The 27,997-nt window shown below is 37.4% G+C and overlaps 1 protein-coding gene across 6 annotated transcripts in view; it reads left to right on the top strand.

The window, feature by feature from the left end:
• Positions 1–27,997, top strand: part of KIF16B (kinesin family member 16B) — a 142,559-nt gene that overhangs the window by 72,566 nt on the left and 41,996 nt on the right. The window contains exons 18-24 of one of the 6 annotated variants that reach the window (XM_037405676.1): positions 6,868–6,900; positions 7,373–7,426; positions 9,024–10,379; positions 13,847–14,017; positions 14,931–15,036; positions 15,590–15,640; positions 22,732–22,854. In XM_037405676.1, coding sequence (XP_037261573.1) covers positions 6,868–6,900; positions 7,373–7,426; positions 9,024–10,379; positions 13,847–14,017; positions 14,931–15,036; positions 15,590–15,640; positions 22,732–22,854 — 1,894 coding nt within the window. Of the gene's footprint in view, positions 1–6,867; positions 6,901–7,372; positions 7,427–9,023; positions 10,380–13,846; positions 14,018–14,930; positions 15,037–15,589; positions 15,641–16,652; positions 21,065–22,684; positions 22,855–27,997 lie in introns of those variants that run through there. The other 5 variants (XM_037405677.1, XM_037405680.1, XM_037405675.1 and 2 more) reach the window with 5 other exon arrangements.

Genomic DNA, 27,997 nt, shown 5'->3' with positions numbered 1-27,997 from the left:
TTGAATTATAGGCTTGGATAGTGCAGCTTTATTTCCAAATTTTACTGTGGAGTGCTCTTTATTCATTAGAATTTAGGAAGATTGGACAGGTAATAATAAACTTCAAGTTAAACAATGTCTTAATATAATGAGTATGTGTAGTAACACTGCTTCAAATGTGACTGATCCTTTTTTGCTACTGAACTACATATGGATATCTCAAGGCAGTAAGGTAGTTGCTGATAAATCACAGCGTTTTTTCAGACGGATGAAAAAGCAGATCAAAAAAGTATATGTATTTTTTTCTATTTCTTTAGCTTTTCAAGTAGTTCAATCTAGAAACTTCTAGTGACAGTTGCTAGTATTATATTTCCTGTGGGCGCGGGAAAGTTCTTGGCTGTTGCTTTTTTACCTCTGGTTATTAATCAGCTACCATGGGCTTTTCTCTGACTAATAATGGTACTCTGTTACAATACTGGTATGAATAATGCCATTGTGCTGCACAGTACTGCCCTTGACTTTGCAGTCAGCATGGAGTAGGACAGGTTGTTTCAGCATTGCCACGCTTTGGGTCTTTCAAATTTGCAGCAAAACATAATGGCGTAGGCAAGGCCCAGTTGAAGGTGGGCTTAAAAATTATTTCCCTGCCCAAGGAGTTCATACTGTCTTCATGTAATGCCACATTGTGTCTTACAGGGAAGATTTTTCCCACAACCCTTATTTAAAAAGAAAAAAAAGAGAAGAGGTCTGGAGGGTTACTTTGAATGTCTCTGATGGAGTAGATTGCAGCAAATTCTTCTTTTTCCCTGATATGTTTTGTGGAATATAGCTTCTTTTTTCTTATCAGTGCTTCAAACATCTTGCCTTGCTTTCCTGGAAATGGAACAGGATGAATAATATAATTCTCGTTGTGTATGCAGCAGTTTTTAGAAATGTTATCATTTTTCCCATCTAACACTTCTTGTAACTTTTGTTTTCCTTTTTTGGGTGTGATTGAGAGCACTGTTGCTGTTGAAATTGAGGATATGATTAGGAGAAATACTTTCCATATTCCTGAACAGTTCATGCCTGTGTTTTATTAGACTATAAACTATGAGCAGAGGGTTAATTATTGATATTCTCCTGCTAGTCTGCATTCAATTAATCTTTGAACTGGCTTGCAGGAATAGATATTTTGTCCTGCTTAATTTGTAAACACAAAAACCGATTATGCTTGAGGATCATACTATAAAAGGAATGCAGGTCTGGATGACTTTCCCTTGTTTTTGAACAACAAAACCTGTCTGAGGTTGTTCCATAGTTACTTTGAAGGTCATCTAGTCTAACCTGCCTGCAACAAGCAGGGGCATCTTCAGCGACATCAGGTTGCTCAGAGCCCCGTCCAACCTGACCTTGAATGTTTCCAGGGATGGGACATCTACCACCTCTCTGGGCAACCTGTGCCTGTGTTTCACCACCCGCATTGTAAAAACGTTTTGCTTTGTATCTAGTCTGAATCTGCCCTCTTTCACTTTAAAGCCATTGCCCCTCATCCTATCGCAACAGGCCTTGCCTAAAAGGTTGTCCCCATCTTTCTTACAAGACCCCTTTAGGTGCTGGAAGGCTGCAATCAGGTCTCCCCGGAGCCTTCTCTTCTCCAGGCTCAATAACCCCAACCCTCGCAGCCTGTCTTCAGAGGAGAGGTGCTCCAGCCCCCTGATCATCTTTGTGGCCCTCCTCTGGACCCACTGCAACGGGTCCGTGTCTTCCCTGGGCTTCAGGCTCCAGAGCTGGGGCCAACACTCCAGGCGGAGTCTCACCAGAGCGGAGGAGAAGGGGAGAATGTCCTCCCTTGACCTGCCGGCCACGCTGCTTTTGATGCGGCCCGGGACATGGTTGCCTTTCTGGGCTGTGAGGGAACGTTGCTGGGTCATGTCCAGCTTTTCATGCACCAGTACCCTCCGCCGGGCTGCTCTCAATCCCTTCACCCCAGCCTGCATGGACACTGGGGGCTGCCCCGACCCAGGTGAAGGACCCTGCACTTGGCCTCGTTGAACCTCAGGAGGTTCATCACACAGACCCTCTTCTCGAGCTTCTCCAGGTCGCTCTGGATGGCATCTGGTCCCTCAAGTGTGTCAACCCCACCACTGGTTGGTCTTGGTGTCATCTGCAGACTCGCTGAGGGTGCACCTGATCCCACTGTCTGCGACACTGAAGAAGATATTAAACAGTACTGGGCCCGATGGTTGGGTATTGATAGTTGTAACTCCTACCTCTATCTTTAGATGCTTTAACTGTGTTTAAAACAATAGATGCCATACCTAACAATACACACTGCCCGTGCAGTGCACAGGTGGGTGTTGGATTAATAGATCAGCAATTTATAAAAGAAGCAAATAAAACCCCAAACCTCAGATGTGGCTGGTTTTAATGCATTTGTGACTGCTGCAAAGAGAAGGTGGGCTCTGAAGAAGTTTGCACGGCAATTTAACTGAGCCTTGGTTTTACAAATCAGTAGCAGAAGGTGTCTTCCATAATTGATGCATCTTTCTGGACAGAAATTTGACAACAGCAGCCTTTCATCTTAGGCTGGTGTTCCATGATGATTTTAAATTTGTGTTGAATTTAACGCCGTTTTCTTTCCATCCCCTCTTTTGTAACAGCACTGGGGGTTTGTGCTCATGTGATGAGTTTGTCCCAAAGAGATAATTCTGCAGAAAGTGGTACTTTAAGGAACACGTGGTTGGAATAAATGCAAGTTAAAAAAATGATATGTTTTGAATAAAGCAGACCCCAAGCATTTGGGCCTTAGTAGTAATTCAAAGCCAGTGGCATCATCTTCATAAAGAGTTAGGTGGCTTGTAGAATCCTTGGGGTCTGTACTTTCAGCTAGGAGTGCTGTTTAACAAGTACACTGTTGCAGTGGTTATTCTGAGTGGTGACTGTTCAGCCTGGGTAAAACATTCAATAAATCTGATCTCTGGGTATCAAAGGCAGGGTAATTGTATCCAAGGAGTTAGCTGGGGGTGAGGGTCTTGCTTCCTGGAAAAGTGCTGATGGAAAACGATGTCCTGAACTAGATTTAGTTTGAATTTTTTTTGTTTTTTTTTTAAAGTTTTGGCACGACCAATGTAGGATGTGATCTTTTGGTATGACCCTTTATTACAATAGATGGTAGTATCATTTTCTCATAACATAGTGGTATACTGCCCAGCAGCGGTGTAGAACTAGATTCAGTAGCTGTCCCTCTGGCTTTTTTTGTGTGACCTCTGTAACAGACTGGTATTCTGTCTATTGTTCATTTAGCACTTTCAAAACCACCTTTTCTTCCAGTTTCAGTATTAATAACATAAAAAATAGTGGCTAAATTTGCAGTTTCTGTAGGTTGCAGTAAACAGATTGTAAGATCTAGCATCATGAGCAATCAATGGCAGAAATGCCTGTGGGGTATTTCATTTAGTTCTTGTGAAAGCAGATAAATGATGGATCTTGCTTACTCTATCTGTATCTTTCCCCTGTGAAAATCAATGTTATCTTTAATTGTGTTTTCAGATGGGTGGTCTTTGTGTGTGGCTTTTGTGTGTACGCTGTATAGCTGTTGATTTCCCATATGTGGAGATAGTTGCATAAAATTTCGGCTTAACATGCAAAATTCTTTGTTCTGCTTGTTCCCAGTCTTTGTCTTTAATCTGGTGTCATGCAACGCTGCTTCAGATAATAAGCTTTGGATAAAATAGAATTTTGCACATAGATTTATGCCAAAGAATTCATTTGTGGACCTTCTGTAGGCTACATTATACTGTAACTCTAAAACCACTCATGAGAAACCTTGGTCTTGCCATGGATTTAGCATGGGTTTTTTTGTTTTGTAGGTTTTTTTAAAATAATCTCATAAATTGGGCAACTGAGTGGCATTGTAACATCTCTGTAGTCCTGCCAGTACTCAGTCTTTCCTAACAGATGTGGTACCAGATTGCACTTTTTGCGCTGTGTAAATGAAGCTATTGTAGTACTCTGCTAGTAGAACTGACTTCCTTTCTCAGCAGCTTATCTACAGTAGTCTTATCACTAGATATGCCAGGTTTTCTAGAAAAAATGGTGTCTATTTAATTCAACACTGATCAGATTAAGTTCCTTTGTGGTAGAGCTACAAAAGAAGAAAGAATAGATTCTAGTCTTCAATATCTGTATGTTTGTTTCTTTTTAATTTCAGGCTGCTTTGCTTTTTTTTTTTTTTTTTGGCCATTCACAGTAGTGCTTATATTAAGAAAGGGAGTAGAGGTTATGTTGAAAAAAGATTTTTATTACAGAGATACTAAACCAGACAACATCAGTCTTGCATTTGTGCTTTGTAAAACTGGCAGTGATTTGTTGTAGCCAGTGAATTTTTTTGGTGATGCTGTGACTTCTTTTTTTTTTTTTTTTTTTTAACTAGCTTCTTAAAGAAACAAGGTTTCTGCAATTGTTGACTGCCTGCCCTGCCTCCCCAGATTCTCTCCTGTCCTAAAATAATATTGAGCCCATAACCAGTTTGAAGCAAATACCATAGATGTAGTGGTGTCAAAAGTGGTAAATACCTGAATATATTGAGAAGATAGGTAGCCAGCTAAGGAAGACAGGCATCATTACTACCCCTGCAGAAATACAGACTGCAGTGTGAGCACCTTTGATAGAGAACAGAGAAACTGTGAATAACCCCATGGTTGGAGAGCCTGCAGTGGAGCTCAGACCTTCCTAGGCACCACTGAATCTACGTAGCGGCAAAACACCAGGCTGTGTTAGACCTTCTCTTCTTAGGCGTATTTACTTGTCTAAAATATCTTAAATGTGCATTTTGAAAACAGCTAGGTGTAGTGTTTGAAAGCTATTGATTGGGGTGTTGATGATGATCCATATTTGGCTTTGGGAAATAGTTATTTTCACTGAAGAGCCACTTCTGCATAGTTCATTCCTCTTTCCTGAAAAACCTTTTGAGCACCACCAGCTTCATTTCAGTGTAAGGTAAAACTGATCGTCCTGATTGTCATGACACTGCTGTTGAAGGTATTAGAGACACTTGCTCAAAGAGAAAATCACGGAGATGTCACCACTGACCTGGTTTTTATATCAGTCTGATTGCTGTGATGGCTCGTTTTCCTTGTATCAGATCTCAATCGAAAGTTAGTTACCATTTTTTATGCTTATATAAAATACGTGTGCCGAATTAATTGTGTTCTATGACAGTCAAAATACAAAAAGATTTTTGCTCTGTTTTTTGCATGTTATGTTAGCCGATCTGAAATGTTTCAGTTCATTATGGCTTAACCAAGCATGGGAATGCTTGTAAATCATCTTTGCCAGCTGTCTAAGCAAAGGCAGTCTACATCTGACAGCACCCAACGGACATCTGCGTTTCCACAGAGCACAGCTGTGTTCCCCTAGGTCTATATTATTTTGGACTGAAGTAATGATGAATATAGTGGCATTTGTCAGCCAGGCCCTAGGTAAGGAGTGATAACTTACAGTTCTGCATTCCAGAAGTAGACCATAGCCAAAGTGAGGGCTTAAAATAAAAAACACAGGGGAAAAAAACCCAAAGCACATGGTAACTATTGAATTAAGCTTTTGCTCTCTTTCAACACTTTGTGGGTTTTGTATTGCTGCTACAGAAACTGCAATCAAATTAAAAATACTAAGGTGTTACTGTCTCTCTTCGTGCTGTGAGGTTGAGATAGCACCCATCCTAGCCGTAGTCTTAGTGCAAACGTGAAGGGTCTCTTGGCGAGATATTTACATGAAAGCTCTTATTGTCTGGAGTTGTATATAAAAATCTACATTTACTGATCTCTTAAGAATTCTGGAAGGCATTTTTAAAGATGGATTTGTGAGAAATAGACTAGTTTAACAAAAACATTTTTTCCCTTTCTCCAGTATTACAGTGGTCAAAAAGGTGCTTCTTGAGCATGTACAAATCAAAGTTCATTTAAATTGCTTTATAAGTGTGAGATTATTGGTGAATTTTTTTCATGTTTCCAAGGGCAATTCCTGTTGTATGCATTTGTATGATTTTAGAAAGAAACAAAAAACATGCCTTATTTTCTGTCTACAGAAGTGTGGTCATGACGTCTTAAACTGCAGTTCGTCAAATACTTGAAGTTAACTTGTGGTGCAGTCTTGCATTTTTTTCAGTGTTTATAGACTGTCTTCATAACCTGAAAACTCCTTAAGCTGTAGCAGGCCTGAAATAACTGGATATTTGTGTATTTGGTTGAATATTTCAGTCCATATATAGATTCTCCATGCTTTTTTAATATTTATTTTGAAAAAAGTTCTTAAGAAAAAAACCCATAAATATTTCAGAGGCAATTAAAATAAGAGACTTCTGTACTGCTGTAACAAGAGCTGATATTAAAAATTCCATAAAATACTCTCCCATAATTATTCAGCACCTTATAAAACTAAATATACTAAAATCTCAACATATTTTAGGTAAATGTGTTTGAACTCTGTTCTGTGCTTGAATGTTGCGCTTTGCGGGAATGTGGGGTTTTTCAACACTACTGATTACAGCATAGTAATGTTTGGGGTTTTTTGTTTTTTCTGGGGAGGAAAAGGAAGAGCATCTACAAGCATTCCCTAGTATAGCTTCATAGTTCTTTCCCTTCTCAGAAGTGGCCAAGTTAATAAACCATAGGATGATGAGCATCGATTTAACTATCATTGGCATTTGAAAAACATGTTTAGAAAGAATAATTATTTAAATTTTACTTTTGAGTTGCAATGTGATGAATCTTCTATGAATCTAACCAATTTTAACCTCTAATAAAACAAACTGTTATTGACTTTAAAATATTCTGTACTGCTAATATGTTTTTATTATCAATTCCTTTCTTAATTGATCGCTCTGTTTCCCCCTGCCTCCCATGGCAGTCTTTTCCCTGTAAAAGGACCGATCTGTCTAAGGTAGAGAAATTAAATTTCTATGTATTGATTGCCATGTCCGCATGTAGTTAACTTGCAGAGGCTATGCTAATCATTCATCTGTCTTGCTTAACTTTACTTTTTAAATATTATTTTTTTTTCTCTCCCAGAAACTTTTTTGTTTATACCTGTGTCAGACAGCATGGTATCTAATTTGTAACCCTAATGAAGGAAATATTTTCTTTTATTGTAGAAAGTAGTTTTATAAAACTTTTCATTTCTACCATTGTTATAGTTTTCTAAACAGACACTGAATTCCTAGAATCATAGAACTGTTTAGATTGTAAAAGACCTTTAAGATCATTGAATCCAACCATTAACCTAATACTGCCAAGCCTACCACTAAACCATGTCCCTAAGTTAAGTGCCAATATCTTTGTATTTTTTTGTGATGTTCAGGAAATAATAACCTTTTTACTGTGTGTGGGTTTTTTTGTTTTTTTTTTTAAATCAGGCTAGAATTTGAGAGACAACAACGAGAAGAGCTTGAAAAATTGGAAAGTAAAAGGTACTCTGGTCTTTATGTATGTGTGTGTATATATACACATTAATTAAATGTAAATATATATATAATATAAATTAATTAATTAAATTTGGAATCATGGTATTACTTGGCAATCAGAGGGTCCTGATACAAATGATTTTGTTTTGTCATCTATGAAGATTTTTGTTATTTTCTTGAACCGTTCATTCTTACTGATTAGTAACAGATAGGCAAGCTGAATTGTAGCTAACTATTATCTTTAGCCATGAAAATACCAAAAGTAAAGGTATGAGGATGATAGAGCATACAAATGTAATATATTACTCTCACTCTTGATTTTCAAAGTGTTATTTTAAAAGGTGGCAAATGACATTGTTTATTCAGATCTTTTTTTTTATGGTTTAGTTGCCTTTGGATTGAATCATGATTGGAAAAACTCATAAACTCTGCTTCTCTTGAATAAAACTGTGGTGCTGGTGTGGGCCTACCAATCATACTTATCAGAACATAATTTCAAAATCAGTTTGAAGTATAAAAGAAGGTATTGTTGTCAGCTGGCAAACTGAGCTGACTGTTCTGGCTCATCATACCTGCTAAAATTTTAGAAGTAACAGCTCACTTTGCTGCAAATCACAGCACTGATTAGATTCATAAGCTGAAAGGCACTTTCTGCCATCTCTGCTTTAGAATGCTTGCTCCAGTTTGAAAGAGCTGTTTATGTAGCTGGACTAAATTAAGCGAACTCAGAAAACCCCTAAAACTGTGAAGAATCGGATGTTATTCAGAAAAAGATGCAACAGTCACTGATATTTATCCTTTTTGTTGTGTTGATAGGATTTGAGTTCAGATTGCACTGAAGTTGCTTTGCTTGTGCTTTTAAGTAATTTGACTTCTTGCAAAATAACCAACCAACCTGCATGCTGTCTCTACATGTATTCAGGCGATTGTGTTATAGGGACAATGGTGACCTTCACGTCTCAGTCTGTCTTCACTTGGGATGCACTAGAACCTTTAAAAGAGAGATTGCCCAGGACATAATGATTTGTGTTAAAGTAGTTCCTCTCTCTCAAATACATCTGTTCCTAATCTTATAATCCTGTTTATCAATAATTCAGTTGGTTTCACCTAAAAAGAAGGCTTTGTTTTAATTCTTCTGTTGGCCTCGATTTGGTGAGGCAAATTTCTAAAGAAGTCCTTTTATACAAGTTTGTGTATATGAGAAAACATGTATATATATATATATATAAAAACACATATATTTGCTCTTCACTGTGTGCATGGATGTGTTCTATCAATATTTTTATTGGATTTGACACAACTAGTGCAGTCCAATTTTATACTAACGTAGGTGCTGTATAACATGTCTTCCTATAACTTCATATATCCACAACTTCTTATGTTGAAATAGGCTATATGAATCTCTTTACCATTTGTCCCATGCATTGAGTGCCTTCCAAGCAATATAAGATCTAAACCTGTGGCAAAAGAAAACTGTCAAAAAAAGGAGCTGTTACATATACTGCAAAATCCTTGTCCAAACCTTTGTAACTTCTAACGGATATATTGTCCTTTGGGAAAAAAAGAAAAGTTCAAAATATTGCATGTAAATCTTTTACTGCAGAAAACAGATAGAAGAGATGGAAGAGAAACAAAGATCTGACAAAGCAGAACTTGTAAGAATGCAGCAAGAAGTAGAGTCACAGCGCAAAGAGACAGAAATAGTCCAGCTGCAAATTCGAAAACAGGAAGAGAGTCTGAAACGGAGAAGCGTTCACATTGAGAGCAGGTTAAAGGATTTGTTGGCTGAAAAAGAAAAATTTGAAGAAGAGAGATTACGAGAACAACAGGAGATAGAACTTCAAAAGAAAAAGCAGCAGGAAGAAATTTTTGCCCGGGTCAAAGAGGAATTGCAGCGACTACAAGAGCTTAATCATAATGAAAAAGCAGAGAAAATGAAGATTTTCCGTGAACTAGAAAAACTTAAGAAGGAAAAAGATGAACAATATATTAAGCTGGAATCGGAAAAAAAGAGACTTGAAGAACAAGAAAGGGAGCAGGTGATGCTGGTGGCTCATCTAGAAGAACAGCTTCGAGAGAAGCAGGTCATGATAGAGCTCCTGAAGAGAGGGGATGTACAAAGAGCTGAAGAAGAGAAAAGAGATCTCGAAGATATTAGAGAATCTCTTTTGAAAGTCAAGGAAGCCCGATCTGAAGGTGATGAAAATCATGAAGAGCTAGAAAAAGCACAGCATGATTTTGTAGAATTTAAAAGGAAACAACTGGAACAATTGAATATTTTGGAAAAAGATTTAGTCCAACAAATGGATCACCTGGAAAAGGAGATAGGAGATGAAAAAAGAGCTCTGGAACACTTAAAATTTGCACATGAAGAACATTTCAGTCTCAAGAGAGATGATGAAAACTTTGTAGATGCCGTACTCAAGGCTGAAGAAGTTGACAAGACAAAACCAGCAGAGTGCAGACTCCAATCTAAAGTACGCCAGCTTGAGTACCTGAAGAGTAATCATTTGCCAGCTCTGCTGGAAGAAAAACAAAGAGCTTCTGAAGTCCTTGCTAGGGGCTTGTTAGGGTTAGATAATACTCTCTATCAAATAGAGAAAGAAATAGAAGAAAAAGAAGAGCAGCTTGCCCAGTATAGAGCTAGCACAAATCAGCTGCAGCAGCTTCAAGAAACCTTTGAATTTACAGCCAATGTAGCTCGTCAGGAAGAAAAGGTTCGGAAAAAGGAGAAAGAAATCCTTGAATCAAGGGAAAAACAGCAGAGAGAGGCGCTGGAGCAAGCTGTTGCTAAGTTAGAAAGGAGGCACTCTGCTTTGCAACGTCGTTCAACAATAGACTTTGAAATTGAAGAGCAGAAGCAGAAGCTTGCCACCTTGAACAACAGCTGCAGCGAGCAGGCAGGTCTGCAGGCTAGCCTAGAAGCTGAGCAGAAAGCCCTCGAACAAGACCGGGAACGGTAAGTGTTGTGGTTGCTTCCATTTGTTAGAAGCTATCCACAAAAAGTGGAATCACCTTAGATGTCGAGAAAACTACTTGTTCTGTGTCCCAGTGTTTGAGTGTCTTGATGACTTTCAAGTAGTTTACTCAGAATAGAAACTCTGTATTGCTTTTTAAAGGAGTCCTGCTCACTCTTTAATTTCTGTTGTGTTTGGATAATTATCCCATCCTCAGCAGTACAGTTTTTGTGCTGGCCATCACAGTACTTAGTTTTCTGTATTTAGAAAGCTCAGCCAACCTTATGTTCTGCCCTTACAAAAACATGTACTGTCTAAACAACTTTTTTGCTCTGACTATATTCGTGTATAACATTTTGTTTCCTCATTAGCAACAGGCTAGATTATTGCTCGAGATTTGGAGACTGATTAGTTGCAGTAGACTGCCAACTGTCTTTCAGCTGATGATGTACTGAACACTGCTGGTGTTCAAAGTAAACAAAGTATAATGTTAATTTTTCTATTGGTTTCAGAACTAAATAAAATAGGCTAGCCATATATCTATGTAAAATGTGATGGTGGTTTTTAAGCTTATTGGAAAATATACAGAGGCACAATAAAGCCCTGTGTGGTGACAAACCCTTTTTAGGTACAGAAGCAATGTCATCAGTTATACACATGATATCTGGTAGCGTAACGCTCAGCCGAAGTATGGGAAGCTTAGAGAAGAGTGATTTAGGTAAGGACGGATCTTTCTGTGTGGAAGAAGAGGAAGAAATCTTTTGTTTTATTTTTGGCCTGAGCAAAAATCTGCTGGGATTAACGCATTAAATCCATGCCATATGGAAAAAGGGCAGAATTGCCATTTTTAAATGTGTTGTCTGATTTGCTGATACTAGAGCTTTAAAACCTGTGATTATTGGCAAAATAATGAACTGGATTTTCTTGAGGTAGCATTTGTCATTTGTTTTATTTTAATATTCCACTAGTTATCCGACTTTTCTTTCATAAGCCCTTCAAAACAGATGCTTGATTAGAAAAAACACCTAAAAAAAGAAACTTGCCTATAGCCAAATTGAAGAGCTATTCTGTATCCTTTTCCTTTTAAACCATTATCAGAAAAGAATAATTCTTTTCTGTACCTTGTGTAGGGGTCACTTTTTTGGCATTTAGAGCTGCACTGTGTAGATTTTAGTTGAGCATTTTCGATACTAATTTATGATTTTGTTGTGGATATTGCCATTATTTTTCATAATTGTCTTGAACATAAAGTCTTGTCTTCTACACTAGGCATCTCACTTGACTCAAGTCAGCTATAAACAACTGGAGGTTCCACCAAAATAGACAGCTTAGCCCTCAAGAGATTGCTGGGTTGTGTGATAAGTGGAAAAAAATATGTTGTCAGCTAGAAGAGTGACATTTGGAAAAGATACCAAGGAAGTAAAAAGGTCTTCCCCTGCTGTGCTCTTCCCCTCCCCCCCCCCCCCTTTTTTTTTTCCTTGTTTACTTGAAAGTCATCTTGCACAAAATAAATAAAACTGAGTCTTTCAGTGAATTGCCCAGGGGCCTGCATAATTCAGTTCTGAATGCTTTTATGAATCTTGAGGGAGAAGAAAATCTTAAGATACACGATAATATGTTAAATGTTTCTGGCTACATATCATTCTTGTGTTTTGAGTTTATGCTTCACAGTACAGGATGTCTTGGATGCTATAGTAAGCCTATGAATTGTATCTATTTTCTATTGTTTATCTAGGTAGCGTTATGTGATGATGTGCTTTGGTTCAGATCAGTGTTAACTCTGAAAATGTTTAAATGCAATATTCATTTGAAATGCTTTATAAGTCCATCATAACTGTGTAATTCCCCAGTTCCCCCCCCCCCCCCCCCCCCCCCGTTTGAATATTATGTTAGCTGAAATTCTTTCACCTACAGGGACGACCTCTAAAATGATAATTTGAAGTTAACTTATACTGGAATAATGCATACATGTTTTGTCTTTACTGGCAGAGGTTTGAGACAATAGAGTGAACATAAAGCAACTTTAGAGTCATCTTTGGGACAAGAGGATGTATTGCTCACGAGTGGCAGGGCACAGTTTAGTGTACTTACTGGTGGGTGCTTCATGCGGCTGGATAAGTTTATAGCTATAGGAAGTGATATCTTTTGATAGTAGGATGTTTACAAATGAAGAGATAAGCTTTTTTCCGTTAATGTAATTCTGATTTTTGTGGTTAAATTGATTTTCCATAGATGCAAACACTCTCTTATATCCATCAGCCATCTCCCATCCACTTCCCCTCAGGATGCATGATTGTTTTGCTGCTAATCAAAAGAAACAGATGGCTTCTGGCAGTGCTGCAAAAAGTACTCTAAAAATGAAGTAATAATTCAGCCTGCTTTACTCCAGCTTAGGTTTCAGCATTCGTCATCTCATTAATTTTCTTTTTTAACCTCCAGGATGGAGTAAAGTAGTTGTAGCATTGTACTTCAATTTAGATATGTACAGTTGTAGGATAAGTAGTAGAATCCTAGCTTCCCATAGTTTCCCCTGCTTCTGCAGGAACTTCTTTTCTTTTATTCTTTAATTGTTAGGTAACCTCTAGAAAAACAATTACTGGTAAAGACAAAAGTTGTAATGGACATGGACAAGATTGTAACTGTGTTAGTAATCTAATCTTGGCTACATTACAAGTGAAAAGTGTGTTCTGAAAATTACTTTGTTATAATATAGTTTAATATGACTAAATGATAAATATTTCAAGAAGTGCTTCTTATTTTATACTAGATGCCTCAGGCATTTTCAGTCAAAAATACGGTATCTGATTTTACATATTCTGTGCATAAATCTGGCTGGTATGAAATTTATTTTTTAAAAAAATGAGAAGGCTTCCATTTCAAATGATTTAGGTGTGTATATATAAAATAAATACTAGCTGTTTTATTTTGTAAGTAACTTTTCAATAATACATATACAGACTGAAGGAATAACTGGAAAATAGGGTTTATATGTATAGTACACAATTTAAAGATTTTCTTATAGATATGTTTTGCCACATCATTGTTTTAGCTTGTATTTGGTTTTTTGTATTAGTGCTCTATTTTGAGTTTTTGATTTTTTTCCCCTCATTGATTCGTATCCTTCACACTGGAAGCTAATAACTGAGGTTGTTGATAGAGTTCTGTAAAGAGGAAAGTTTATTCAAGTGATACTAACAGATAGTTTAAGTCTTATGAATTAATATTTAATATGCTGTTAGATACCTTTTGCATTGGAAGTTACTGAATATTACTTAATACTGCTGTTGTAATGTGGCGTTTGAGCTATCTCTGATTTCCTATCTAAATATGCTGAAAGAACAATTCAGACTTTGTATTTTCCTAAATATTAATGCCTACACTTTTCGATGCATGCGTTGCAGTGTAAGTACAGTACTTCCTGTAAGAACTATGGGAATCAACTCTAAAACAAAGTGAATTACATTTCAAGATCTCTTTATAGCCTGGACCAGGAAATTCAGCAGCTGAAGCAAAAAATATATGAGGGTGATGGTGGTCAGAAAGGAAGTCATGGAACATTAGAAGAGAGACTCTGCCATGCCACTTCCCCTACCAGCCCAACAAAGCCACAGCCACCTGCTGCTCCACTCGTTGATGACAGGTAGGTAACCTGCATTTCTTCCGTGTTTTGGTAGGTATGCAAACAGTAGCTTTAGAAAAGAAGTGCTTTGAAAGGTCGTTCTGCCAGGGTTGTAATTAAATACTGTAACTGTACTTAAAGCCTAGTCTGGAAATAAAATCAGTTTCCCGTGTTTTACTTTAAATAACCAACTGCCTAATCTGTTGCTCCTGTACAGTTTGTTTTAGGATAGGGGGTTGGAAAACTGTGGGCGAGAATGTATTTAAATTGAGTTTGTGTTTACAGTTACTTGTCTATATGGTACTGCTTTATATACACTTGAAGACAACTAAGTAAATTGTTAACAAAGTTAATTGTCTTAAAAAAATTGTCTTAAGCCTTTTTTAGTAGGGCAGCTGCCTGGTGTCATTTTAAAATCTATTCCCTTTCTTTTCTTTTTACACTTGTAAGTACAGTTGTTAGTATCAACTCTTGGAACATTCCTTCTGTTTGAAGACCAAACCTTTGTTAGCCCAAGTTGCCAATACCGCAAAAGCGATAAAAGCAAACCATTACGTAACTAAAAAAAAAACGATAAAAGCAAAGCATTGTGTAACTAGAGATGCAACCCCAGCCTTCTATTTCTTCTTCATCGCTCTTACCCTCACTGCCACTTGTATGTAGAGCTTTATGCATAGCAGTGCTTAACCTGTGGTCCATTAAATTGTCTAATTGTGATAACAGATTGTTAACCTTTGCCTGTTAAATGAACACTTGCTCGGGAGTCCATGTTCCTTAAGGAGTGATAAAACTGGTCTAACATTAAGCCTGGCAATTAAGAGTTGTGCAGTATGTAGGGTTCATAAGCATTTCAAAGAGCCCTTTAGCCTGTCTTGATTTTTATCTAAGAATATACTACTTTATTTTTTTCCCCCCACTCTTCTATATCTTGAAGGATAAATGCCTTTATAGAACAAGAAGTGCAGAGAAGGCTCCAGAATATTCATCATAAAGCTGAGGATAATGATGTTAGCCTGTCGTGGTCTGCGGAAAGTTCAAAGGTGAGCAGAAATGGGTAGGATATCCTGACCTTCACTGCACTGTGTGTAACCACTGATTTAGTTTTGTTGTGCAATAATTTTCATGTTTTCCTATGTTTATGTAATTTTAAATTACCAAAAAATAAACAGTAAATCAGGGATATCAGTTTTAGATTTTGAGAATCTCCTCCACCTACTCACCTGCCCAGTGACTTTTTTTATGTTGTATTCCATTTGCTTTTGCAGGGAGGACTGTGTAAATGGCAATAGGAAGCTTGCAGATAAAATAAAAATGTTCCTTTTATGTCTGTATAATACACTGATAAAATTCCATCCCGAAGAATGGTAATCGTTGATACTTACAAATAAATGGTCATTTAAAAACTGGTGATTTAATTAATCCAAAGACTGGGTAGATTCACTTCCAAGCCAGTGGTTTAATAAACATCAATAAGAAAATACTTATTTCTGGTTATTAAAAAGAAAAAAAGTCTCTTCCTATGAGTACTTTTAAACAGACTTAGACAAGAAAGGAACTCTTTTTAATAATCACCTGTACCTTTTTTGTTCTTAGGATAATGAGAGGCTTAATAATGGCACTGTTCAACGCAAGCTGAAGTATGAGGTAGGTCATAATTTGTCAGAATGAAATGGTTGTCTTAAATTATGGCATGCCCTGTAATTAAATTTCTTAATGTTTAGCTGCATAATTAGAATTTTGAATTCACAGCAAGATTAATGGTTAACAGAGACAGCAGTGCATTTTGCCAGCTGGAATTAAAGTGATTTTTTTCAAATTGGGCATAGTTTTTTCCTTATTTGAAAGGTGTGGTGTTATTGCGGATCTTTCCTTCCTTGTGTTGTCATGATTCTTAATTTGGATCAGTATTCCTTTCCTGATTTTTAGAGAGTAAAAACCTTTAATAAGGAGAGATTGTGTGAATTCAGAATACCGCTTCACCTTTTTCACTCACAATAACTACAGTAACGATGCGTATAATATTAGCAAGTAGCATTGGGCACATTTGCCTATGTCATAAAGGATTCATACATGTATTTTTAAACTGAGGCTTAGATGCCTTCCACTGTGTTTTGGTTGCTTAACTTGTGCTTGAAACATGGTTAATTACTTGTCTTGGTAAGTAAATCCTAAATACCTTTATGGATTTAAACCTTAATGGTAGGGCGGCTGCAACACCTGTGATTTGGACTTCTTTGGTCTTTTACACTGTTTTTTTTAAAACCCTGTTGGACTTTTTACACTGTGTTGGACAGCATAGGATTACTTTTTTTGTGAACATGTAGAAAATTACTAAAGGGCTTATAAATTTCTAATAATAAATAAATAAATTATAAATTGCCCTTTGATTTTTCCATTGGTTTTCGAGTGAAGCAAATATAAACCAAGTGAAATGGATGCTGCACAAAGAAAAGGCAGTGGTGGGCTGGGAAGATCAACCATTCCTGAATCAGACCTCAATCACTTCTGTGAGATTTTTCTCTCTAATTTGAGAGTTTGTACTGATTTTGAATGATTGAACAAACCTAATCAAAATCAATCCTCAATTTAAGAAATGTTCAAATTGGAAGATTTTTATAAAGACGTTTCTGTTTTCTTCTTTTGAAATTTTTAACAGAAAAGTCAACAGTGGCAGCCACATTATGGCTTTCCATTTATGTCTAAAGATGGCAATTGTGCTTCTGAGTTGTGTGGAGAAAATACAGGAGCAAGAAACCATAAGAGATGGAAGCCATATACAGAGATGTGGGATTTATTTCCCAGTTCTGGAAGAATCTCCTCCCCTTTTACATCAGTGAAGGCATTTGAGAATGAAAGGAGTAATTCAGAACAGGAGAGCTTTGCCTGTCATTGTGACATTGAAAGTAGCTTAATTCAGTCTAAAAATATTAATACTTTACAAAGTAAGACTGTTCCTTATCAGAATGCGTTATCTACTTCTTTACAAAGTCATGACTTAAATGATGTGGCTTATTCGCTCTGCAACGTTGAAAATTTCAATCATTTTGATGATAAAATAATTACTTATCCGGATTGCGACAGCTCAAGAACTGAATCAGATTGTTCCCACTTGAAACAGCTGTCTCCTGTAGGATCCTTAATGGGTGCAAATGAGCAGGCTGGCTCTAACAGCATATCGTGCCTTCTCTTTTCTCAGTCTAATGTGTGTTCTGAAATAGTAACTTGTAAAGAAAACAGCCCAACTAAGACAGTGCAACCGACAATCAAAGACCAGTCTAGTAATTCTCAGCTTCCAACACAAAAGGCCTCTGATTCGATTTCTTTTAAGTCAGTATCTTCTCATTTTGATGCGAGACCAGGACACACCTCTGGTTTGGGATATCTTTTCAGTAAGCTTTCCTGCCTTTGCAAAGATACCAGTAGTCAGCTGCTCAAAAGTACTGTGGTTTCAAAACAAATCAAGGAGTTGGGAAGTCTGTGTGGCAGAAGTGAGAGGTGTGCACAAGCAGTATCATTAATAAAAGATCTGCCACTTATAAGAAACTTGCAAGTAAATGTATTCAAGTCAGATATGAATAGAGACATGTCCCACTCTACAGATGATGCCAAAGCTCGTACTGAAAATGTTGTTCAGCCTGAATCCCCTGTGCAAGAGTCTATCATGATGCGTGTAAGCACAGAAGTCTCTGACGCCTATGCGAGAAAGCCCTCTGAAGGATTTGCATGCTGTTGTAAAGATGAAGAGCTGGAAAGCAGTCTTGTGTTAAGACAGAAATTTGTGCATTTTCCTGAACTCTTTTTGAAGCTTCAGGTCTGTTCTCTGGAAAAACTGCTGGAATTTTTGACCTGTGCCCTACCTCAAATTTGTATTAGAATGGAGGAGTTGAAAGGTATATATTGGCTCACTGTTTGCAATTGCAGAAAACCTGATCCACAACCTGCTTGCTTGCTTTTGTTCAGCTCTGTTCTATATGTTGTTGTTTCATCAGTCAAACAAGACATCTGCCAGAGTTCCTTGGCAATGTTTCATGAGGTTCCCATCATCACTGTAGAGGAGATTCAAGTTGGCTTTGCTGGACAGAATATTAGTCTTCTGTGTTCTGCTGAAGATGGTTTACTCACAATATTTACCTATAACAAACATTTCACTCAAAGAATTTGTCATGACCTAATAAGCGTTTTGATTTCAACAACGGATGATGCTGTTTATTTATATCACCAGCTCTTGAAAGACAATTTGATGCAGATTTCACTTGACTGGACATCAGAAGTAAATGACTTGGTTTTTTCAAATGGACTGCGGTTGTCCTGTAAATTTAGAACTGAATTGGCTGATCTGGTTTACTTGCTTCATGAAAATATGGGAAGTATTAAACCTTCATTAGGTGACATTCATGTACTACTGTATGCCTCAGTGAAAGTAGATTGTGCTAATCAAGCTGTGTACAGAGTTCTTGTTCTTACAACTACTCATATAGGTCTCTTAAAGGAAAATAATGTCTTCTATCCCACACCTAACTTTGTGGATGCTTCGTGCCAGCAATCACAATTTGACAGCCTTCAGTTGTACAGTTTGAATGATATCCGATGTGTAGTTTTGCCAGACAAAGAGGATTTCACAAAAATTGAACTTGTGTTTTCTAGAAGGAGCAAGGCTGGATCTGATTCAGGAACTGGTTTTTCTAAATACTGTGAAAAAGAAATAAATACTCAACTGACAGTCATTCCATCAGTTCTTCAAAGAAGTTTGCATATTCCTTTGGAAATCTGGAAATTAACATTCAGTTCAAGTGAAGAAGCCATTTGGCTTATTATGCATCTGACTAGGTGTTGAAATCCAAATACGTTTAGATACATTCAAAATAAGACGCTAATGAATATTGATAAAATCCTTTTTGATAAAATGATTTTTTATTACTTGACTGCTTGCTTTTTGGGGGTCTGTGATATGCTGTAGATACATTTCCTTGGGAAAGTGAGGAAATTAATGTTGGGTGGATCAGAACTGTAATTACAGCTGTGTCTTCCGATTTCCATTTTGGCTGTGTTTTCTGGCTCCCTCCATCTACTATCTGTCTTCATTAATGTCTTCTCCATTCCTCCTTGATTGCCTTTTCCTTAATCTTTCCGAGTGTCTTTGTTTTTCATGCTTCTCATTTATTTCATGCCCTTGATACCACTTTTTTTTTTTTTTTTTTTTTTTAATTTTCAATTCACTGTATGCTCTTAATACTAAGGAATTTTACAGCTTTTATACTTGCAATTTTGGGAAGAAAAGCATTGACAATTCTTTTCTGCTTCAGAGTTTTTCATTTAAGGATTATTGCATTCCTGCATTAGAATTCATCACAAGTGCAAAAGCAATTGTGTTTGGCTTATTCTAAGTCTGTTGGCTGAGTTACCATGGATTGATGGATTTGCCATACCTCTTTTCTCCTGGACTTGCCCCCTTTGCCTAGGGTTAGGAGAGTGTAGGCTAGTGAAAGAGAACAAGATCAATGCAGAGAACATCCAATACTCTTTTAAAATTTCCTTTGCCCTTCCTTTTCTTGCAGGGAAGCAACGCATGGCTTTGTCATTCTGATTTATTTTGACCAAATAGTTAACTTGTACTCCTCCACCACAGTCTTTATATTCCCTTGATGTGAGCGTTTAAGGAAAATGTGATGTGAAAATGAGCCTGGTTCAAGGGTGTAAACAGAAGTTGGTTGTACTTTAAATAGCATTTCAACCTTTTGTCATGCTCCTATACCTGTGGTGAGACACGTGGTTTGGGGTTTATCATCTGCATACATGTTTTTCATGCTGTTAAATGGATAGTTAGCCTGACAGATGGAGTAAGTTTAACTGTAGGGTTCTCTCCATGTAGTGTGGCCTGATTTCCTCTTTTTCTGCTTGCTTACTAATGGGGTTGTTGATACTGTGAGACTGCATCCCTTACAGTCTCTTTAATATTACATTCCAAGAAATAATGGAACTGTTGAACGTTAGGAAAACATTTCCATTAATTGGTGCTTGCCTTCAGCTTAGTACAAGGTTATTCTTTACCTGTTACCCCATCAGATGTTCAAGTAATAAATAAGCTGTTGTCTCCCATCTCTTGTTTCTTCCCTTGTAGAGGGAGCTGAATACCTTTTGAATCCTGTTGCTTGAATGTGCCATCTGCCTTGTTTGAGGAAGATGGCCCTTGGCAGAAAAAACAGTGGTATCTAATCTGAAATTCTAAATTCTGTAAGCATATTGCCAGTAGAGGTGCAATCTTCTACTAGACAGAGTTAGACTAGTCTCTCTACTAGTGTAAGAACATTTTCCATTTGTTCTTACCATATGTTAAAACATGATAATATAAATCACGTGGGATTTAAAAAGAAATAACTTGCATTGGACGAGGAAATTATCTCTGGAAGGATGAACACTGGTTTGCATAGAGAATTATGGTCTTTCTTTTATCATGACAAAACTTTCTAGTATCTTGAGGAAGACCAAAGATGAGCAACATGTGTCATGTTATTTTGAGGTATGTTTTTTGTTTTTAACAAAAAAAGTACACTCAAATATCTCATGGAACGTGTAGTAAACAGGGTAGCTATGAGTTGGACATAACCTTGTCTCAGTTCAGTTCAGGAGTGGCTCCTTCGTTGACATCCCCAAGGCGTTTCTTCTGAGCCTTGCTGAACGTCAACTTTGAGTGGCACTATCTGGGAGGACTCTTAATCAAGGCTGTTAAAGGAAAGTAATTTCTGCAACTAATTCCTTTGCAGATTGTACCCTAAAGTTAAATCTGTACGTGTGTTCCCAATAACATGGTTTTGCTCTTCTGTGTTTGTTTTCAAATCTAACTCAAATATTCTGTGCTTTTATGGAAAAATTACTTCAAAGCAATGTCTTTTATTCTACTGTAAATTAAACGTAGAATAGTGATTGATGTTTATGAATATCAAAGCATTATTTAATGTATTAGGGTATATTTTTCACAACGCTTTCAAAATAATTTGAGATTATTTTCCTCTCTATTAGCTGTTTGTAATAGTTATATGAAAATTACCAATAAATTACATGTTGAGAGAGGTGGTTTTGAGAGTGGCTTTATGGTTTTATTGTTGTTTTAAAACAGATTATATTGTTGTCAAGGCAGTGAGCTCCTCTTTCCCCCAAGGAAAAATTGCTTACACTTCTACACTGCAGAAATAAGCTGTAGTTGAAGAACCAGTAATGTGGGGAGAAGTGAAAGAAGGGTAAAATAGAGAGGAGAAAATCTTTGTTGTGTAAACAAATGTCACTAAAAATATTTCCCCATTCAAACACAAACATTTTTTACACTTTCACAAAAAAAAAAAAAAAGTTTATGGGAAACACCATCTAGATAAAGTCAGTTAATTGGAAATAAAATTCACTTTCTTTGTATTTTCTTTTTCACTACTCTTAATGCTAATGTTAAGGGAAATGACATCGGTGTTTATAGTTGACTCGTAATGAAATAACAACCTCCCCTTCTCTAGAGCCAGATGAGGATGCCAGAAACCTCTGTAAGAGGCAGCTTTCAGAGAGGCTTTTGTGAATGAGTTTCAAACTTTTCTCCAGTAGGAGCTGGAGAATAGGAATGTGTACTGGAAGTCACCAGGAGTTGCTACAAAGAAACCAAGTGTCTGTGAGCAGAAGTGCGAGCCATTTTCACATTTGGAGATACGTTGGTCAGGACTGACGAATTTTGACCAAGCAACATGTCTTGTGGTAGTTGCTAAAGGACTGAAAATGAATGTTGAGAGTACAGTTATGGATCAAGTGATGAATAGGGTCACTAAATAAAAATACTTGACATGGTCCCAACTTTAAAATGGTAGCTTTTCAATCTTTTTTTGTTACTGCTAATTTACATTTGTCATGGTGCTGTTATACTTTTTTTTAAAGTACAAGTTCATTAAGTTTTCAGACCAGATATGTTCAATTGAAGAAGGGGAGGACTTCCTAAAAGGCATTTTCTGTACTTTATTCACTGTAAATGCTTATGATACTTTTGAGCACAGTCACTGCAAAGCATTAATCTTTTCAGTTGCAAAAATATTTTATATTTGACATCAGAATTACAGATTTCATCTGGTCAGAGGATTGTGCTCTCATTACAAATAACTTTTTAGATCATTGTGTCCCGACCCTGCAAATTTATCATAGTTATCGGTTAATTAGTCAGAATTTAAAGAAAATAATAGGAAACTGTTCTGACAGTGGATTGCTATGTTATCTGTACCTTACTTAATTATAAATGAGTTTGAATTTTTAAAGTCTAAGAGCTTTCTGAATTGCCTAGATCCCTTGCAGCTTTGCATAATATTGTAAACAGGTTTGTTTTATGAAGATATACAAAAAGTATGGCTGACTGTGAAGGCTTGATTAATTTACTTTTTTTTTAAGAGAATTGATATAAAATCTGCTTTCCTTTGTTTTTATATCTAAGCTGAAAATGCCTTTTCAAAGAGAAAATAATATTTTTGAAGACACTTCAGCTTAATTTTTTCCATGCATAACAGAATGCTAGGGCTTGCTTATAAAAGGAGATCCACTTTGTTTTCAAATAATTCCTTCATTTTAGAAATAATTTCTGCCTCCTCCATGCTCTTTTTGTCTGCTCTTCTGGCCAAGAACACTTTCTCATTTTTAGTGAAGTTGTTTTTGTTTTTTTTCCTTATGTAGTGATTTTGGTTTTCCTTTGTTCTCCCTATTTGGTATGCACACGAAAGCGGATGGTCTGTCGTTCACTGGGAGCAAATCCAGATGACCTAAAGGACCCTATTAAAATTAGTATTCCACGCTATGTCCTGTGTGGGCAGGGAAAGGATGAACACTATGAGTTTGAAATAAAGGTAAGTGCTTTTCCGTTGCTTCACATTGTTTGGGTTCTCTGTATATTTTGTACATTTATACAACAGTAGCATGGTCGTAACAATAGAAAAATACCTTTTGTATAAGACCAAATAGTTCCTAGTTTGCTCTGTCCAACTGTCAGTGTTCACTGTGACAGCATCACAGTTAGTGAAGATAGAAACAGCAGCTGGAAACGCACCTGAGAATCTGGAGATTCCAGAAATCACCTTACTAATTCCAATGAAATGTAGGTTTTGTTCCACAAGTGCAATTGTTGGTTCTTTTTCTGTTGTCCAAGTGGCCTTGGTTAATCAGTTAAATAAGAGAGGTTGTGAGAAGGCATGCACAATACAGGACACTGTAAAGACAGGTATTTTCAAAGTGGATCAATTGTACACAGGAGGTTGGTGGTCCGACTCTTGGAGTGAGCAGTTCCAGATCCGTTGTCAAATAATCCAGTTGAAGGTGTTGCAGAGGTGAAGATTAAATGTAGAATAGTTATAGGAAAGAGCTTTTTTGAGATGTGTGTGTCAGGTATAGAAAATGATTGGACTTGAAATGTTTACCTGTACTAATGAAAGCATAATTATAGGTATTTTTCACATATCTGCAACAAAGGCTTTGATTCCTTTCAGTCTGTCTTTGTTGTTCTGATTGTTTCCACCCTGCATTTCCAAGGTCGTGCTTCTCCAAACTGTTATCCATTTCCCCTCTGTTCTAGTGGCTTCCTCCATTGCTCTTCTGCGCAGAAATGCTGGAAAAAAAATGCATATTCATTATGTTTCCTCTGGTATGAAGCCAGTGTTTTTTCAAAGCAAAATGTGAAGTCTAATTGGAAATGTGCTCTCAGTGCATGTGGACATGCAGCATAACTGATGTACATGGCATCAGAGACAGAACTGGCAGCCTTCTTCACTGAATGTACTGCCAGATGCTTTGTTAGCTGGTGCAAGTTGGAGGAGTGACCTGCTCTCATAGTGTGAAGAACCATTTTTGAACTGTGCTCACATTCTCTTTTACAAAGGCTTTTCTTAAGATGGGTAACCTTAGCTCTCTTTGTGTTAATTAAATTTTCATCTTAAATCATACTGCACAATTTGTGGATGTAATACTTCCTTTTGCCTTTTGAACTTTGGATTTTCTGGGGCCAGTGAAAGCCCAGAGCCAAAGAGATGCTGAGAGAAGAGTAAGCACATAAGAAACTTCCCCAAGGACTGTTCTATTCACCATCTGTTTTCAGCACATGGAATTTACTGAACTGGCTAATGGTTAAGGAAGGTAGATAAAGTAAAAATGTGTTTTCTCTTTTTAGTAAGTTGGTGCATTTCTTTTCCCTTAATCTCTAACCCATGTAATCATCTGCAAAATCTTAGGAGGAAGGGGCAGTAAGTATTTGCAGGAAGACTTGGACTTACCTGGAAGGAAATGTAGTAAAAGAAAAATGTTAGAAGGGGAGTGGGGTTTGTAACCAGGAAGGAACAGGAGGATATATCAAGAAGAGAAGCCAATGCAGATGCAACTAGGCTCCAACAGTTCTGTTGCTTGTGTTTTGTTTCTGTGAGGAGCAGACTTGTGACCTACCCTCAGTAATGGTATGGAATGAATGGATGCTGTAGCTAAGAGCAGTGTGTATGGAATGGCTGTTCTATTCTGTCGTACTTGCCGGTACAATCTTTTGTCTCTGTCCTGTGCCACCTCTAGTCTGCCTTTGAGAGAAACTGCTGCTTAAATAACTGCTTTGATGAACTTCAAAGAAATGGATGACATATGGGGTAGGGAATGGGCTATCACTAATAATTTTATTCCATTGCTGTCAGCTTCCTTAAAGCACTAAATATATTTACCGAAGTTGCTATGGACCTTGGTTTGGCAGTCTTTGGGATGTTTCTTATAGTCATTCCCCTACACAGATCGATCAACTGTTTGTTTTTTCCTTTACTTTCAGGTCTCTGTATGTCACAGTGGGCTACTTTTGCTGTGGTCAGGATTTGTCTGCAAGCTACAATCCACAGGCCTTTCACAAACTTTTCTATTTTAAACCTTGCCCCTGCAGAGCTCCCAGCTCTACTTTGATCTGTATTAATCTTCAGCAGCTGCTACTGTTATTCTTGGGAAATCAGAACACGTGGAAGAGTGATTTTTTTTCTCTCTTTCTTTCTTAAAAATCAGGAAAACAGGAAGGCAGGGCAGGGAGGAGAAAACATGTACGTGTTTTTTTCATCCCTTCCTGATGCATCAGTATACAGTGTCAGTTGTGGAAATAATTCCTAATTTCAGCCTCACTTTACTTAGTTCAAGTTTATTTTCAGATAACCTTGTACCAGAATACATGTCAGTCTTGGGGAAGGGCTGGTGTTAATCTTGATTCCTTTGCTAGATCCCAAATAAGCTTTCTTCACCAAGGTTCCTCTTGCTCTTGGGAAAATGGGTAACTGACCTGTTCGCATGTAACAGCACTTTGAGATCTGACAAAGGGTCAAGGGACAATTGAGTTGAATTGTAAGACACTCCACAAACTTTTGAATTCTAGAGGTCTCAGAATTGTTTTCTTCAGCAGATGTTTCTAGTCATTGGGTTTGTAGTTAAATCCTGGCATATTGCTGTACAGAGGAACAAATACAATTAATTTCTATATGGAACAAGTACATAAATTTCTTCTTGTGACATGCAATAGTAAAGATTATTTTCTTTATATGCCAAAAGAGGGAGAGTTCCACTTTTCTTGGCAGCATCATGGTGAGTTCGTAAGTCTTTCAACAGTAACATAGCATCCAAAAATATTTTCTTTTAGTGCAGGTTTGTCCATTGAGACATATATAACATTTGGGAATGGGCCAGCAAAATGGTGTGTCCGCTCAGGTTCTTCCACTGGATACAGATCCTACTTTAGCATGTTGATTGAGTCTCATGAGAACCTATTGGAGGCAATTCAAAATAGAAACAAATCCATATTTATTAGAGTTAAGATAGCACCCTCTGCTTTTGCAGCAAGAGATGTCGTGGAGCTGTTTGTGCTGGTCTGCTGTTAAGTATTCAGTATGAATAGATAAATTTCCAAAAATCTTCCATTTTAAGCGACAGTTTTACATTGTTTTTAAAGACAATAAAGTAGTAACTTAGTCAGGTCTAAACATATTTATGCTAAAGCTGAATTAGAATACCAGTAAACTATTCTTGTATTCTCCCCTTCCTTTCATGCTGTTGTGATACACAGAATACTCACAAGGCCATGCTAGAAACAGTGTGTGGGAAGAGCTTTTGCATCGCTAAGACAGTTGGCATCTTTTACAGACAATACCTGTGGTTGCGGGTAGTACCTATGGACAGCAAAAGGAGCAGCCAGGCAGCAGGGGAGGAGGAACCCCAGCTCACATAAAAGCACACAGGGTCTCCCAAGAGCAGGTGATGGAAGCAAAGCCTGGAATCAAGCACAACCCTGCAAGGGATCCTCTGACAGGGAAAGAGGGAGCGTTTTAGATAAACTTTCACATTTTTATTCAGCTTCCCCTAGTTGTTCCAAGTTCGCTTATTTTATTTATCCTGTTTGATATTCTTTCAAAACTGGCTTTTTCTTGCGTTTCAAAACCTTTCAGTCATCTCTGATGAGTTCCCTGTAGGAGATCTGGGCAGGTGCACCCCAAAGCAGTGTTTTTCTCCCAGTCCAGTTGCAGTTCTGTTCAGCCAAATGCTGTGGTGGGTCTTCTCAAATGTCCATGTTTCTAGTCTTAAGTTTCTTTCTGAGATCAGTGAACTGTTGCAGAATTGGAGTAAAGCAGCAGTGCTCATTGATACCTAGCTCTTAAAGAAAATGATGCATGCCCCATATGTACCTAAATTAGAAAAAAGAAAAAGCCCAGTCTTCCCTTAACTCTATCAGATTAATACCATCAATAATAAACAAAAAAAGGTTGCAAGAAATTTTTAGGCAACCTTTAGATTTTTAGATGCTGTAGTCATAGACAACGTGAGGAACACTTTCAAGTAGGTCCATTTTGAGAAATAGGAATTTTCGCCATGACTGTAGACAGTTTATCCAGCCCAGATAAGTAAGGTGGCCATTTTCTGGTGGTTTTTTAATTGCTTCAGAATCAGGTGGAATATTCCCTCTCCCAGGTTTTACTTCTATTTGCGTGGGGCAGAAGGGGAAAAAATTCTGTGACGTGGTTTATTTTGTCAGTCACCATGAGAAGGAGACAGGACTGCAGTATCGCCTTTCAAATTTCTAGGTTTTACGTAGGAAATGGTGCACTGAATGAAAAAACAAACAAAAAAACCCAACAACAAACCAAAAAACCCAAAACAAACCACCACCACCACAACCTCACCACCCCCATAATTCTGAGGCAAGTCTGGGGTCACATAATTGCCCAGATAAGAATATTTTGAAAATCTGTATTACAGATTTACTCAAGCATGTGTTTGGTTTTTTTTTTAGTTTAGAAAATATTTTTCTCTACTATATTAGCAAATTACAAGTGAAAATTAAAGGGCTTTTCAAATTTGCTTTATTTTTCACTGTAAAAAAGATGTGCATATATCCCCATCGCATACTTCAGGAGTATATAGTCTATCATATAGCTTTTTTAAATGAGGGAAAAAAATGCCAGCTGAAACTTGTTGGATCAGCTGTAGGAGTAAAACGCCCTGATCTAGACATGCTGTTGCTATGCCAGGTGCACTGTAATTCTCCTCTTTAGGAGTGGAGTTTTATCCTGTCTGGCCTAACAACATTATTGCTGAGCTTTGGGGACCAGTTAAGATTTTGTTTAGCCTTGAAATTCATTTTCCATCAATAATAGCAGTAGCAACAATAAAATTTTGCAATGCATTACCTGCTAGTCTAATTGCAAGAATTAGGAAAGTAAACAGAGGGTAACAGGGACTGAGTCGGGTCAATCCAAGCTGCCAGAGAATGCTCTAGAGAAAATCTTTCAGTTCTTAGGCAGCACAGATACGTGGCTTTGCTCTTCTTCTTGTCTGTCTCTAACAAGTTGTTCATTAAAGTTTGTAGAAGAAAGCTAATAAATAATCGGCTGCAGGCAATTTTGAGTATGGTTGGTCCCGCCATATCACCTAGACAGCTGTCAGATGCACTGCCAACAACATCGCTGGCAAGCTGACATACATGCTCTTCCCCAGGCT

The sequence above is a fragment of the Falco rusticolus genome, chromosome 12, assembly GCF_015220075.1.
Source record: "Falco rusticolus isolate bFalRus1 chromosome 12, bFalRus1.pri, whole genome shotgun sequence".
Classification (NCBI taxonomy): domain Eukaryota; kingdom Metazoa; phylum Chordata; class Aves; order Falconiformes; family Falconidae; genus Falco; species Falco rusticolus.
This window is presented reverse-complemented; position numbering and strand designations above follow the sequence as displayed.